The 15,193-nt window shown below is 49.1% G+C and overlaps 1 protein-coding gene across 7 annotated transcripts in view; it reads right to left on the minus strand.

The window, feature by feature from the left end:
* ERG (ETS transcription factor ERG) overlaps window positions 1-15,193 on the minus strand; it is a 316,287-nt gene that overhangs the window by 67,658 nt on the left and 233,436 nt on the right. For 6 of the 7 annotated variants that reach the window (XM_059885370.1, XM_059885371.1, XM_059885369.1 and 3 more), the window contains 1 exon segment: window positions 7,704-7,921. The exons of the other annotated variant lie outside the window; for it this stretch is intronic. In XM_059885370.1, coding sequence (XP_059741353.1) covers window positions 7,704-7,921 — 218 coding nt within the window. 7 annotated transcript variants of the gene reach the window in all.

Consider the following 15,193-nt stretch of genomic DNA (forward strand, 5'->3'; position numbering starts at 1 on the left):
CTTTGATAACAGCCCCCAGGAGCCTCCTAGCTCACTCAGAGTGAAGATCAAAGTCCCTCACTGGCCCCGTAATCACTCCATCTCAACCCCTATTACTCTTCCCCTTAGTCACTAAACATCAGCCTCAGTTGTCCCCCAACACTTCAGACTGACCTCAGGACCTTTGCACTTACCACTCCTTTTACTTGCAAAGTTCTTCTGCTGGTTAACCGTAAGACCTACCCCCTCACTGACTTTGGGACTTTACTCAATTGTCATGTTCTTAGAGGTGATGTTTTCAGGCTGTCCTTTGTAGAACTACCACTCCTGGTTCCCTTTATTTTTTTTTTCCTTAGCATTTACTATGATCTAACCTGCTAGCCTTTAGTAAGCTATCCGGCTCAATGGCTGTCTTTCCCATTAGAAAGTGAACTTAGAGAGGCAATATTTTCATGTATGCTTCATGACTGCATGGCAAGTACCTGTAACAGTGACTGCACACAGTAGGTGCTCAATAAAGACTTGGGAAAAGGAACGACTGCAGGCATAGCTGGGATGTCTGGGACCAAGATGGACCAATCAGGAAGCCCCCTTTTCTGTCACCTTAATCACACTCCTGCACCATGCTTTTTAAATACCACATCAAAAGCATCCTGCCGTCTGACCCTAAGCTAGAGTTCTTCACAACACACAGTGAATCTGTCTCCCAGACCACAGAGAAAGGCAAGGCTCAGTCCCTCACCACAAAGACTCAGGCAGACAAAAGCTACTGCAGTGGGAGGTTGGTGGTGGGGGGTTCCCCTTCCATCCAGGCAGACTTCCTGGGTGCAAACCCTCCTCTGCACATCCCTTCTCCCGGCTCTCCACTCTCAGACCACTTCTATTCAGCTCCAGGGATTCTCTGTTTTCATCTCCCTGGAACCTGCAGTAGGGCTAGACCAGTGAGCACCAGAATCCCTGGTGAGGAGGGGGACTTGCTGAAACCTGGAGGGCGAGGCCCCGGCCCCAGAGTTTCTGCTTCAGCCGGTCTGGGCGGGGCTGAGAAGCCACATCACTAACAAGCTCCCAGGTGGTGCTGAGGCTCTCAGGGCACCTGCTTTGAGAACCAGGACAGCTGGGGACGCTCCCCCTGTCCGCACTCGCCCAACAGACTCAAACAATAAGTTAATGGCTCCAGGCGGCCTGGGCTCTGGGCTGGGAGCCGGACTTACGGCGCGGCACACAGAGCCCTTCCGCTCCAGCTGCAGTGAGCCTCCAGGTGGGCAGCATGGAGGAGGCATCCTTGCCTGTGGAAGGATGAAGGACGCTCAGTGCAACCTGGACATGCAACCAGCAGAGTGTCCAAAACAGGGATGCTGAGCCAGAGTCAAGCAGCCTGCTTTGCACACAATACTGCCCACCTGTAAGGGAAGGCGATCCCCCTGTGCACCGCATGTGCTGGCGCGTGTCTTTCTTGACCTGTCCTGCAGGTCTACAGTGGCGTGTGCCTTAGGAACCACACACAGAGTTAAGGCCATCAGCTGGGAGCTCGCCGGAGGCTGGGCGGCCCTGAAGCCCCAGCAGGGCCTCTGTGTGCACCAGCTGTGCTAGGTGGGCTGTGCTCACATGTCTCCACTGTGCAGACATCTGAGGGTTTCTCGTATGTGAGGCTGGAGTGAAGAAGGGGGAAGGCACGGTGGCCAGGGACCACTGAGAAGCGATGTCCTGTGTCTACACGGTGTGCGGGGAGGCTCATGTCTGCAAGAATTGTGTGATCTGGTGCTGCTGCTGCCAAGCTAAACCCACAATTACATCCCTGTTGGCTCAAGGTGCCTTTCTCTCCTGTTTTCCTTTTATTATTTTTTATAGGGCTCCTTTAGAATGGAAGCAGATCTCACTTCACCGCTTGTATTTCACTTCAGGAGCCTGTGGGCGCGTTGGGGCTGAGGTTTTGTAGAATTTCATCACTTGCCTGGGAAACTCAGTCCCTCCCTTCTCCAGCCTTAGCCTTTCCCTCTGAGGGTGACGGATGGATAGGAATCGAGAAGACCATTCCCAGGGCTCATGTGTGCATGCTGCGTGCATGCTCAGTTGCGTTCGACTCTTTGGCGATGCCGGGGACTGGAGCCCACCTGGCTCCTCTGTCCATGGGATTTTGCAGGCAATAATGGAGTGGGTTGTCATTTCCTCCTCCAGGGGATCTTCCTGATGCAGGGATCGAACCTGCGTCTCCTGAGTCTTCCGTATTGCAGATGGATATCTTGCCACTGAGCCACTGGGGAAGCACACTCCATTCTCAGGGACTGGACTCTAAAGCAGTAGGAGTGGGGTGGTATTCTGGCATCACCCAGCCTACAGAGGGATCTCCTCCCCCCGGGGGATGTTTGCAAAAGAGCAAGGAGGGGCCACAGAGGTAACAACCCACACATTCTGGCCCAAGTCCAATCTGTGACTTTCGTCGATTCCCCCTGAACTTGACTTCCAGAAGCAAGTGTGCTGCAGGGAAGTCCACTGCACCAGAGCTCAGAGCAAGGACAACGAGAAGGAGCTGGAGATGCACTTCATTTCCGGCTGCAGCCCCTGACTCCTGGGCACCCCTGGCCTGGGGCTTCCAGGCGGTGGGTGATGCATCCACCCTCTCCAGAAAGATGCAGCGAGGAGGCATGTTCAGGGGCTGCATCCTGGGCCCTGGTGCTCAGACGAAACAGAACCACACCTCCCTGTGTCCCTGCCACGAGCCCCTCCCGGGAGGATCCCCGTCTCCACGACCTCAGCCTCTGTCCCGCAACACTCCGGGGCAGAGCTGGAACGGCCAGGTGTTCACTGGAGGTTTCCATAATGAAGGTGGAGTCAACGCACGTCCATGCTCCCGCCTATGGAGCCGGAACTGACACGTGTAAAGATCATGCAGCGAGTCAGCAGCATCTGTGGATTTGATCCCGAGAGGTCCCTCTGTCTGCGTGCTGCCTCTTCGAATCCTCTAGAGGAAATGGGCCTTAGGTCCACTGATTGAGTTTTGAGCTTTCCCTTCCTCCACGGCTTCCCCTGGTGGCTCAGATGGCAAAAAATCTGCCTTTGATGTCAGAGACCTGGGTTTGATCCCTGGGTCGGGAAGATCCCCTGGAGGAGGGCATGGCAACCCACTCCAGAATTCTTGTCTGGGAGATCCCATGGACAGAGGAGCCTGGAGGGCTGCAGCCCTTGAGGTTGCAAAGAGTCGGACACGACCGAGTGATTAACACTTTTATTTTCACTCCCCTTCAGGGGAAGCCCCTTACATTCTGAACCGCAGATTATGCCTCACGTCCACCTTGCAATATTGCACTGGTCACAGCTGAAGGCTGGTCCTGGTGTGGCCTGGTGACATCAATTTGCTGTATGAACCTCCTTCCAACACTTCCCACTCAGCCAGGCTGAGTCCTTCCGGGACAGGGAAGTGGCTGCACCAGCAAACGCTGGTCTGGAAGGCTGAAAGGAACAGCTCCACTGACCACTGACCAGCCAAGCAGCCAGGAGCCCCGCGTGTGGTCAGTTTTCTGAGTCTTCCTGGCCAGGCCACCACACTCAGTGACTTAAATCCAATGCCAATCGAGGCATTGGTCTGAAGGTATTTCAAAGGTGTGGTTAACATCAACCACCCTTTGATTTTAAAGAGAGGTGATTATCCTTGATAATGCCGGTGGGCCTCGTCTCATCAGCTGAAGGTCGGAAGCAAAACCTGAGCTTTGCCTGAAAAGGAAGGAATTCTGCCTCAAGACCGTTGCATCTACGCCTGCTTGAGTGTCCAGCCTGCCACTGCATGCCCAACAGATGTCAGATTTGACAGCCTCTGCAACTGCATGAGCCAACTTCTTACACCAAATCTCTTCAGCAGGTACCTTACTGGTCCTGTCTCTGAAGAACCCGACTGACACGGCAAGGCCAGGCCCCACCACGCTGGACTCCTGTGGACGCTGAGCTCAGGAAGAACGGGCAAAAGCGTCTTCTCCAGAGAGGACCAACACATGCCACCCTCCTGTGTTTCCAGAACATTCTGGATGAGAGGGAATGGCACTGGGGGAACGGTTGACATCTGTGTCATAGCTCAGACCCGCCGAGCTGAGCTTCCTCCCCCGCACCAGTCCACAGCAGCTTCACCATTCCCCATCCAGGACATCCTCAGCTCTGGCTCACAGGCCATGTGGGTCAGCCACGTGCTCGTCCCGGGCAGTGCCCACTGGGCAGGCACCACCATGCATCCAGGAAGAAGACAGAGATGCTGACAAGGTGGCCTCCCTCGGAAGCTGCCACCAAAGCACTTCCCGGTTTTCTCCCAAAGCTGGAACTGCCTTTAAAGAGCCTCTGATGGGACACCTCTGAGCACTGCAGAGCTCCATGAGAGCCTGGGAGAAGAAATGACTGATGCTTCCCTACTGTTACTCCCCTACAAGAAAACGGTCCAGTTCCTCCACACATGGTTTCATTTCCAAGGAAAGAGACCCTTGCCTGAGCCACCGCTTTGCAACTGCCAAGACAAGTTCCCCAGTAAGCCAGGAACACAGGAGTAGCTTCCCAGGGGTCGTGTCTTTCTTAGGGACTTGACGCCTCAAGGCCAAGTTCAAGGCTGCCTTGAGCAACACCCCCCCCCCAGCCCACTCCATCCCAAATTCCTGGGGTGACCAACCTTGGGCTGGGAAGGTGGCCCCCACGGTCCAGCCAGGAGGGCAGGTGGACGTGGTCTCCTGAGGAAAAGCACAGACCTACATCGGAGGAAATGGTATTCAAGCGCCTCCCTTATTTATCTATTCCTCTGTTTGCTTATTTGTTCATTCATTTAAATCTGGCCAGAAGGAAAGTCTCACTTCTGCAACATCGTTCTCACCTCCTGGCTCAGGCTCCTTTCTGAGCCTTTCTAAATCCAGACTGGCACTCCGAGAGCTGGCCTGAGGCCAGACTTGGCAAAAAGGGCCAGGGCACAGATCCCCCTGCTAACTGCCAGCTGGAAGCCACGTTGGTGCCCTTTGCCCGAAGTGCTTTCTCTGATTCTTTCTCCTTCTCCCCCTCCATCTCCATCTGTCTCTGTCTCTCTCACACATGCTCGTGCACAGACACACACACACGTGTGCGACACCCATGCTGATGTATTTCCCACAGGTAGAGACGAGCCTTGGAAGAAGACCTCTTTAGAAACGCACCCCACCCCATCGTGACTATCCTGGCGTGTATGGGATCACGTGACTCCATTAGAAACAGAATCCACCACTCTGCTCAGTGCTACGTGGCAGCCTGGATGGGAGAGGATTTTGGGGAGAGAGTGGATCCATCTAGATGGATGGCTCAGTCCCTTTGCTGTTGACCCCAAACTATCACAACATTGTTTGTTAATTGGCTGTACCCTGATACAAAGTAAAGTTAAAAAAAATTAAACAACAACAAAAAAAGAGAATCCATTACTGTTTAGAGGGCTGGCAGCACAGCGACCCTACTAAATAAACACAGCTACATTCTTCAGAACAGAGCAAGTCTCAGGAGCAAATGCAGTGAACGGTCAGTGGAAACATTCTATTAGATGGACAGGATTCACCTATGACATATTTATGCGTATTATATGTAAAGAGCAGAGAAGGCAATGGCACCCCACTCCAGTACTCTTGCCTGGAAAATCCCATGGATGGAGGAGCCTGGTGGGCTGCAGTCCATGGGGTCGTGAAGAGTCAGACACAACTGAGCGACTTCACTTTCACTTTTCACTTTTATGCACTGGAGAAGGAAATGGCAACCCACTCCAGTGTTCTTGCCTGAAGAATCCCAGGGACAGGGGAGCCTGGCGGGCTGCCGTCTATGGGGTCGCACAGAGTCGGACACGACTGAAGCGACTTAGCAGCAGCAGCATATGTAAAGAGGAACCTGCTGGACTCTATGACTGCAATCCCACCCAGGTCCTTTCCGAAGTCTAGGAGTTTTCCCTCGATGAGGTCCAGGATGAGCCCACCTTGGCTAGAATCCACTTCAGGGACCAGCATCACAGCAGAGAGGCAACATCCCGCTTCCGAGAAGAAACGAGATGCACGGAAGTGAACGACTCCCTGGAGCCCCGGTAAACCTTAGCACCTCCCATCTCTGTGTCTGGCACCTCCAGCCTCATGGGTGACATTCCCTCTGGGGACTCTGATTTGGCACCTTCACCGACACCACGCTAGAAGTTGACTCGATGGTCTCCAGCATGTATAAAACACAACACTTATTTAAAAACATATTGAGCATTAAAATATGTAAGTAGCAAAAAGGGTCCCCTGTAGCTGCAACAGAGTGGAAAAGTGCACTGGGTGTGGAATCAAACACCCTTGGTTTGGAGCCAATCTCCTAGTTGCTTGAAGTGATGCTTTGGGTTAGCCAGAAAATGCCTGGGTCTCAGTTTCCTCATCCACCAAATGGGGACGAGCATTCCTCTCAGGGCTGCTTAGAAGACTGACAGGCCATTGCTGCTGCTGCTGCTAAGTTGCTTCAGTCGTGTCCGACTCTGTGCGACCCCACAGACGGCAGCCCACCAGGCTTCCCCGTCCCTGGGATTCTCCAGGCAAGAACACTGGAGTGGGTTGCCATTTCCTTCTCCAATGCATGAAAGTGAAAAGTGAAAGTGAAGTTGCTCAGTCGTGTCCGACTCTTAGCGACCCCATGGACTGCAGCCCACCAGGCTCCTCTGTCCATGGGATTTTCTAGGCAAGAGTACTGGAGTGGCCACTGGATGCATACAAAAGGGCTTTCTATGAAGTAAAGCACCAGAAAAGGTGAGCTGTTCTTGTGACTCTAGGCAGATTATGCAAATTTAAATGTAATTCTCTTTGTCCTGGGAATTTAAATGATTCTTCCTGAATGTATATGGGATATTCCATCACAGGGCTTCCCAGGTGGCACTAGTGGTAAAGAACCTCCCTGCCAACGCAGGAGACAGAAGAGACTCAAGGTTCGATCCCTGGGTTGGGAAGATCCCCTGGAGAAGGGCATGGCAACCCACTCCAGCATTCGTGCCTGGAGAATGCCACGGTCAGAGGAGCCTGGCAGGCTAGAGTCCATAGGGTTGCAGAGTTGGACACGGCTGAAGCGACTTAGCATGCATGCACCCATTATATCATAACTGAAATCAGTTTTACTTTTCAAAACGGCGTCTGATGAAATGCTTTTAAGTGCCCGGGATAACACGTTCGCTAATTCGCTGCATTTAGGTGACAGCGGCATGACACACTCAGAAGAGTTAACACTTAGGAGTGACGCTGGTGCTTGGTTTTCAGTGTTAAGTAAAGAGGAGAGGGAAAAGCACGCATTCAGAGACGGTGACGGGGGAGGGGCAGGCGGACACAGGCAGCGGATCCATCCGCAGCATCACGTGCGGCAGACGTGCGCGGTGCCGCCGGCCCACGGGCTGACACTCTCCCACCGTTTAAACTGAAGACAGTTTTACTTTCCAGGCAAGAAAACCCTCCGAGATGAGTTCTGCCATATGTGGGCAAGGCCCCCCTTCCCACGCCGCCCTCATGCCTGGGAAATTAGAACTGCACATCTCCTCTTCAAAGCGAGTTCTCGGTAAATAGACTACCGGTTTTTCACAACCTCTATCCTCCGCGCAAACCACTGGCGAACACATTTTCGCAGCCTCGCCCAGGGTTCCTGTGCAATGTCTTGGGGGCAATGCCATCCATTTTCACTCGGCCTTTTCAGGGGACGGGGACCCAGGCAACCGGGAGGATCCGAGCCCGCGGTCTCCTTACCTTGAGCCGTTCACCTGGTTAGGGTTACATTCCATCTTGATGGTGACCCTGGCTGGGGGTTGAGACAGCCAGTCCTGCTGAGGGACGCGCGGGCTCATCTTGGATGTCTGTCCATAGTCGCCGGAGGAGGACGCGGTCATGTCCGTCTTGGGCAGGTGCGGCGTGCCGTAGGCGCACTCAAACAGTGACTGGTCCTCGCTCACGACTGATAACGCTTCCTAAACGCCCAGAGAGACACACCTTCAGGACATGCCAAGGAACAGCAGTGCTGCAGAAAGTCGCTAACGTCAGAGTCATCTCTAACTGGGACCCCACTGTTTAGGTACCTTTTCTGGTGTCTGTTTCTACCTTTCAGAAGAAAAAAGGAGCTGGCTTTCTTTCCCAAAGAAGGTAAAAGTTGGAACTGGCAGACCCAGAAAAACTTTCCTGCAGGTCCCCAAACATCCCAGGCCTGACTGCAGCCGTGCAGATAATATCCACTTTAATCTCGACTCAAGGAAGTTGAATTTCAAAGGTCTTAGAAGACATCCAATTGCATGTGTCATTATTTGACAAATGCAATCTATAATTCAACCAGACAGGGTACAGCATGGTCACGAAGATTAAAAAGCAGACATGTGCCCACTAACACCTAAGCATCTGGCAAAACTGCCACATTCCCAGGAGATTTTAAAGAAGAGCTACTTAGAAGAAGAGTGTGGGGGAAATGGGGCACCAAAGGACAGACAGACAAAGATACGAATTTTTCCATTTCTAAGTTATTAGCTGAGATAGAGTTTCAAGTGGTGCTTCCATGATGGCGAACATCTGGATGATAAATGAACCAAAAAAAAAAAAAAAAAGCTGTGAATTAACCAGAGGCCTCTAGGATGTTTAAAATACCTATACCAGTGAATAGCTCTTTTTCACCCTTGATTTCTATTCCTATCTGTGCTCATTTTGCATGATTTGTTGAAAAGAAACAGCAATGTGCCATTGTTGAACCATTCTTCTGAGGCTTTAAGTCAAACAAGTGGTTAGCCTATGGCCAGGCTGACATTCTACAGCCAAATCCACAAAGCCAAATATGACTGGGAACTCTCAGCTGCTTGAATGATACCTCATGCAGCAGCTACACAGAATACAACGCAATCCAATTCTGCTTTCTATAGTTAAAAAAAAAAAAGTCCGTATGGGAATTCACGTTTATTTCATTTCTTAAACACCCTGGTACTGCTATTAGCTTTGGAGAAGCAAATGCTGTTTGCATCACACATTTTTTTAAAAATGGAAAACTATGGCAACCTTCTGGTCTGGACTTCCCATCCCCCAGAGGGGAGAATCTGAGATCCGGAAAGGTCTAGATCTCACCTGGAAGTGAGCAACCCAAGATCAAACAGGGAATTCATGAGGACTCCAATGACTGTTTTATCATCAGCTCCCTCCTGCCCCCAGAGCCTAGGACGTTCTTCTTAAACATTTCTCAGTTTGGGATGTGGGTCTGCGTTAGCACTCCGTTCTTGTTTGAATTGATACTTAAGTCAGGATGCTCTTCTTCACCCCAGTTGTTAATATTAATAATAAAGCTCTTCAAAGCAGCCTTTCTAAAAGAGAAACCTCCCTCCCTACAGATACAAAGAAGTATCTGAATCTTTAGGGAGCACACGCATTTTCACAAAGCACCCCCCAATCCAGTGTGTACCCCCTCCCATTATACCTCCCCCCACCTACCCAGGGAGCAACTTCATCACTCTGCAAGTGCATGAACTTCACAGCCAGCAGGGCACAGTGTGCTATGAATCAGTGAGTGGGGAAAATCACAAGGACAAACTCAATGCTCTGGATCTGAGTGGTAGCCACTCAGGGTACTGTGCGGAGGTAACAGCCCCCGCTCCCCACTGACATGGCTAAAATCCCTTAGAACCAGAGCCCTGTGATGTTTGGGGAAACAGTGAGCTGAGGATTTAAACAGTAACACGAACTCTACAAAACCGTGTGCTGGGCCAACCGGAGAGCCCGAAGCAGGCACAGGAAAGACAAAAAGAACACAAAGCAGGCATCTTGACCACCCAGCAAAAGCAAACACATCAGCAAACAGCACCAATCTGAGAAACGGGCATGGCAGATGGGGAGTGGGGCGGTAGGTTGAGGGGGGAACCTGAATCTAGGGGCTCCCTGGACAGATCACAAACGGAGCAAGCGGATGTAAGGAGTCTCAACTCACAGATGCTGGGTTAAAAATCAAATCAGCACCACGGACTTAGTGCAGTCCTGCTAATCCACAAAGGCAAAATTAGAGCTTCTTCAATAAAGTTTGCAAAACAGGGTCTGCCTTCCCATAGCAGCACTGGAGAGAATGCTTTTTACACACTCAGGACAAAGAAAACAAGGCTCTCCTGCCTGGTCCTGCAGACCCCACCAAGCCTCGGAGGGGAATAACATACTATGTAATGTTAGCATTGGCTCACTGGCTTAAGAGAAACACGAATAAACTGGCAGAAATGGGCTAAATGCGAGGGACAGACTTCACATCATGAATGAGTAAGAAGAAGGCTTTCACAGCACAAAGAGTAACGATGTGAAAATAGGAGTGTATCCCCTAGATAAAGCAGGATATTCTGGCAAACACACCCAATGACCAAAGATGTAAACGCAGTATAGGATTTAGACACTGGGCCAGCTTACGAGAACTGAAACAACGCTTCAGTGTGTGTTTGGGGCGGGAGGAACCTATCCTCACATCTGGCATAGCATTATTTCACCACATGGTCTTCTAAAGAAAGAAATCAAAGTTAACGGAGATCGATTTAGGGGAAGAAATTGATAAAAGCTAGAGATACGGGGGGCACACAGCTTTCCTGCACATCTGAAAAACTCTCCTCTGCATGAATCCTTCATGAGGACGGCCATAGCCTTCGAAAGAGCAAAAGTTGCTTTTCTTCGCTAGAGGAGAAGTCGTCTAAAAATGAGACAGCTTTAGGATAAAACGTTTCATTTCAAAAGGGGTGACGTGTGGTCCGTATTCTGGAAAGACAAGAGAGCGTGCCCAGGAGGGATGCAGAGCGTGCCCAGGAGGGATGCTAAGTAAGCCAAAGCAGCCAAACATCTAGGACTTAGTACAAGTGAGGAAAAAATAAATAATAAATGGAATCAGATACACACACACTCACACACACACACACCAACTCAGCACATCAGAACAATGAAGGGGTAGAAAGAAACTAAGGGTGGCTTTCAGAGACCTGCTTCAAACGAGGAGGCTCCCTAAAGCTGACGGCTGTTCTTTAGAAGAAAAGGAAGGCCATACACCAACAGCAAGCCTTTGTTCACCCACGTGACTTTGCCTACTGCCTGCAGGTTTCATCATCCCTTTGGTCCCAGGATGAATGACAAAGGCTGAGGCATAGGATTCTCCCACCCCAGCGGCCCTGGGACTTCAAAGCTGGGAAACGAGCGAGCCCAGTGGGATTAAAACCAGAATGGACCGCTGCACAGGGCCTGGTAACCAGGACCACGTGAGGCCCTTGTCTCCAGCTCTGCAACTGACTGTTCTTGGCCTCGACGGGTGCTCTCCGTGCTCCCCTGACACCTGGCTTCCCTCCTCATCCACAGCCATCTCACCTACCTACCTGCCTACCTGCCAAAGGTGTGGGCAGATGCCTTAGTTAACATGTATGGCTTATTCCCTCAGAACCTTCGGCCAGCCTCGGGGACTCGGGAACTGTTTTGGTTGCTTTATAACAGAGAATTAAAAGAAAAAAAAAAAGAAGTCCAAACCTGGCAGAAATGTGGCATAATAATTTAATATGCCTGCCTCTATGTTACTATAAAAAGATGTGAACTTTAGATTGGTGTGTGCTGGTGTGTAGGGGTGTTTTTCTGTAGCTTCAGAAAGCTGGAATATTCTGATGTGGCCGGTGGCAGGTGACCAATGCCGTTTTTATGAACTTAGGAGAAACGCATAAATTCTAAGCAAATGGCCCCCAAAGAAATGGGACCGCTGTGTTAGTACATAGTGTTGTTTATTATTTAAATGCTGAATACAGCAACAACATATGAGGACCATTCCTTTGGACTTTGGTCATAGCAGTTGACCAATAGTTCCAGAAAGTGAAGAGAACTCAACTAGATTATATTTCAAACGTAAGACTAAAATATTCTTCTGTTTTTAGGTAACTAGATTTGGGTACAACAAAGGACCCACAATGCTTATATTAAAAAAAAGAGTTGAATGCACATTTAAGCATACTGACATTTCCAGCAAAAGATTTCAGAGGTCCTGTAGCACATGAATTTTTTTCTGTAACAGATGAATATTTTGAGAGGCTCCTATGGTTCCAGCAGAAGAATTATAAAATAAGGGTCTGGACTCAATTTGGCTTCTAACTTTTGATCCCCATGGTTCATAAAAACACTGAAATGTCAATACACAGAACACAACATACTTAAATTTTCATGAAAATCTGGGTGTGGTAAAGTGTTGAAACTAACAAAGTCTTAAAGAATGATCGGCTCTCTTTCACAGCTGGAGCCAGGAGACCATACAGAGGGAAATGGTCCTTACATGGTTTTCAAAAACCCAGAAAATGGCCAGAACTAGATGTCCAAAAGACAGGATTCCCAAGGCAACCCTCAGATTCCTCAAGTCTTACGTGCCTCAAATTTATGAAAAACAAATGGAAAACCAAGTGGAATAAGCATGTTAAGATTATGGTCACACTTCAGAAAAAAAAATTCTTATAGAAGCCCTTGCTATCACAATACAACTTCCACTTTAGGAAGCCAAGGCCATCCAAACTCCACAGTTCGTCTTTTCTCCCACGCATAACCAACCAGAATCTGGTACTTCACGTAACTGCTTCCATTGCTATGAAAACGACATATTTTAGCCAACACCTTTACGACATCAATACCTTCTCTTGACTCAGAAACAGCTGATCCATCACTTAATAAACCAGTTTACACTGGTAAGCAGCTCATTTGAGCATCCCTTTAAATTCTATTTCACTGTTTTTTTTTTTTTTTCTTTAGGATATGCCATATTCCACATTTTACCAGCTCTGAAATCTGGATGCCTCTCACCATTGATGGCATGTCATGGGTTATTGACAGCATTTCTTCTCCTTTTATGGCTGGAAAAATTATGATTCATTTTATCATCAATGACATCTTACATTTTATGAACTATGGTCATCCCTAGTGGCTCAGATGGTAAAGAATCTATCTGCAATAAGGGAGACATGGGTTCAATCCCTGGGTTGGGAAGAGACCCTGGAGGAGGGAATGGCCACCCACTCCAGTATTCTGGCCTGGAGAATTCCATGAACAGAGGAGCCTGGCAGGCTGCAGTCCATGGGTTTGCAAAGAGTCAGTTAGGTGCTCAACTTTGTATCCCATGCCAAGACTTCCCATGTGGCTCAAGTGGTAAAAGAATCTGCCTGCCAATGCATTTGCCACAAGAGACATGGGTTTGATCCCTGGGTGGGGAAGAACCCCTGGAGGAGGAAATAGCAACCCACTCCAGTATTTTTGTCTGGAGAATCCCATGGACCAAGAGGCTACTTGAGCTACAGTCCGTGGGGCTGCAAAGTCAGACAGGACTGAACACGCAAGCGTGAAGAAGGAGATGACGCTGGTCATTCAGTCCTGATGATAGCACGGTGAGGTCAGGAAGCCTTCCTGCCCACAGATGAGAACTGGGAGGGGCTGGGAAGAAGAGTGACGTCAGGATGAGGATGAGGCAGCAGCGGGGTCCATGGATGGACACTCACCGCTCTGGATGTGGCAAGCAGAAAGAAGAGACTGGCCAGAAGCACAGTGTTTCCCCAGGGCCTCATCACAGCTGAGCAAAGAGCAGCCCTGACAGCGCAGACAAGAGATAGAACCACCCAGAAAGAGACATGCTGGTGGGGAGGAGGGCCGGGAGAAGGGTAAGGGGATACACGCCCAGAGTCCCAGCACTGAGGATGGAAGTAAGGGGTCAGGAGAGCAAGTAGATAAGTTGGCTGGAGACTAGGAAGGAATCTTCTAAGTATTCAGTACAACAAGCTCTCCTATGGTCTTAAAAGTTATGCAGCAATGGGTCCCAGGTACACTTAATCAGCTTTTCTTACTAGTTTTCCTAAAGGAAATCAACCCTGAATATTCATTGGAAATCCTTCCAATGCTGAAGCTGAAACTCCAATACTTTGGCCACCTGATGCAAAGAGCTGACTCACTGGAAAAGACCCTGATGTTGGGAAAGATTGAGGGCAGGAGGAGAAGGGGATGACAGAGGATGAGATGGTTGGATGGCATCCCTGACTCAATGGACCTGAGGTTGAGTAAGCTCTAAGAGATGATGATGGACAAGGAAGCCTGGTGTGCTGCAGTCCATGGGGTTGCAAAGAGTCGGATGTGACTGAGTGACCGAACAACAATAGTTTGAATCAACAAACCTGTTCTTTTCACTGGTTAATCAGATAATTCAGACCCACACTGATGGCCATCAGTGATGTGTTCACTGCAGGTGGATGCAATCCATATGGCACAGGAAGAAGTGGGCAGGTAGGAACACTTATCGATATGCTCCAGCGAGAGCCACACGGAGGCAGACCTAGCAATACTGGAAGATGATTTATTGGGTTGTCTCAAGCCCAGCTGTTCATAACTTCTCTTCAAGGCAGAGTGCATGCAGTAGATGCTACTCTTATCTCATTTAGAGGAGAAAAAAGCAACACAAATAAAATAGACAAGGCACCTAGGAAAGACCGCCACTCCATTTGCCCAACAACAGGCCAGGCCTTCAGTCATTTTATTCTCAGCACGAGCAGCTTTGCATTCATATATTGCCAACATCTCATGAGATGAGAAACCTCATCTGACCAGTGCCTTTTAACTACAACACTTTTAACTACGACAAAAAAGCCAAACACTGTGAGTTGAAGTTGTCTCGTCAGTATGCGTGGGAATCATTTTACCCCTCCTTGATATTATTTTCTTTCCTTAATTCTTCAACAGAGGAAACATTAAAATCATATACTGAAGGCAGCGTCTAGCTTTGATCTCACGTTTTTCTCATTTAACACATTGCTATTTTAATCCCCCCCCCAAATATAAAAAATCTTGGATAAACCTCAAAGGAAAGATGTATGTAAGCAAATGAGGTCCATTTAAGAGCTTATTTCTCCAATGTGGTATCGCTTCGTATCAAACACATTTACAACTGCAATACCAGCCTGGCGCTAGAAGAATGAGACCCAGGACTGTGAGGAGATACGTGCAGGCAAATATATTTATATACACACATTCACATACATGAATTCACACTGTGCATATTCATACACACATACATCCATGCACGTACATATCCATACCTCCATATTATGTGTGGAGATACATGCAGACAAATATATTTATATACACAATACACATACATGCATTCACACTGTGCATATTCATACACACATATATCCACACACATACACATCCATACCTCCATATTCATATGCATACACATAGACATTCATACA

The sequence above is a fragment of the Bos taurus genome, chromosome 1, assembly GCF_002263795.3.
Source record: "Bos taurus isolate L1 Dominette 01449 registration number 42190680 breed Hereford chromosome 1, ARS-UCD2.0, whole genome shotgun sequence".
NCBI classification, from domain to species: domain Eukaryota; kingdom Metazoa; phylum Chordata; class Mammalia; order Artiodactyla; family Bovidae; genus Bos; species Bos taurus.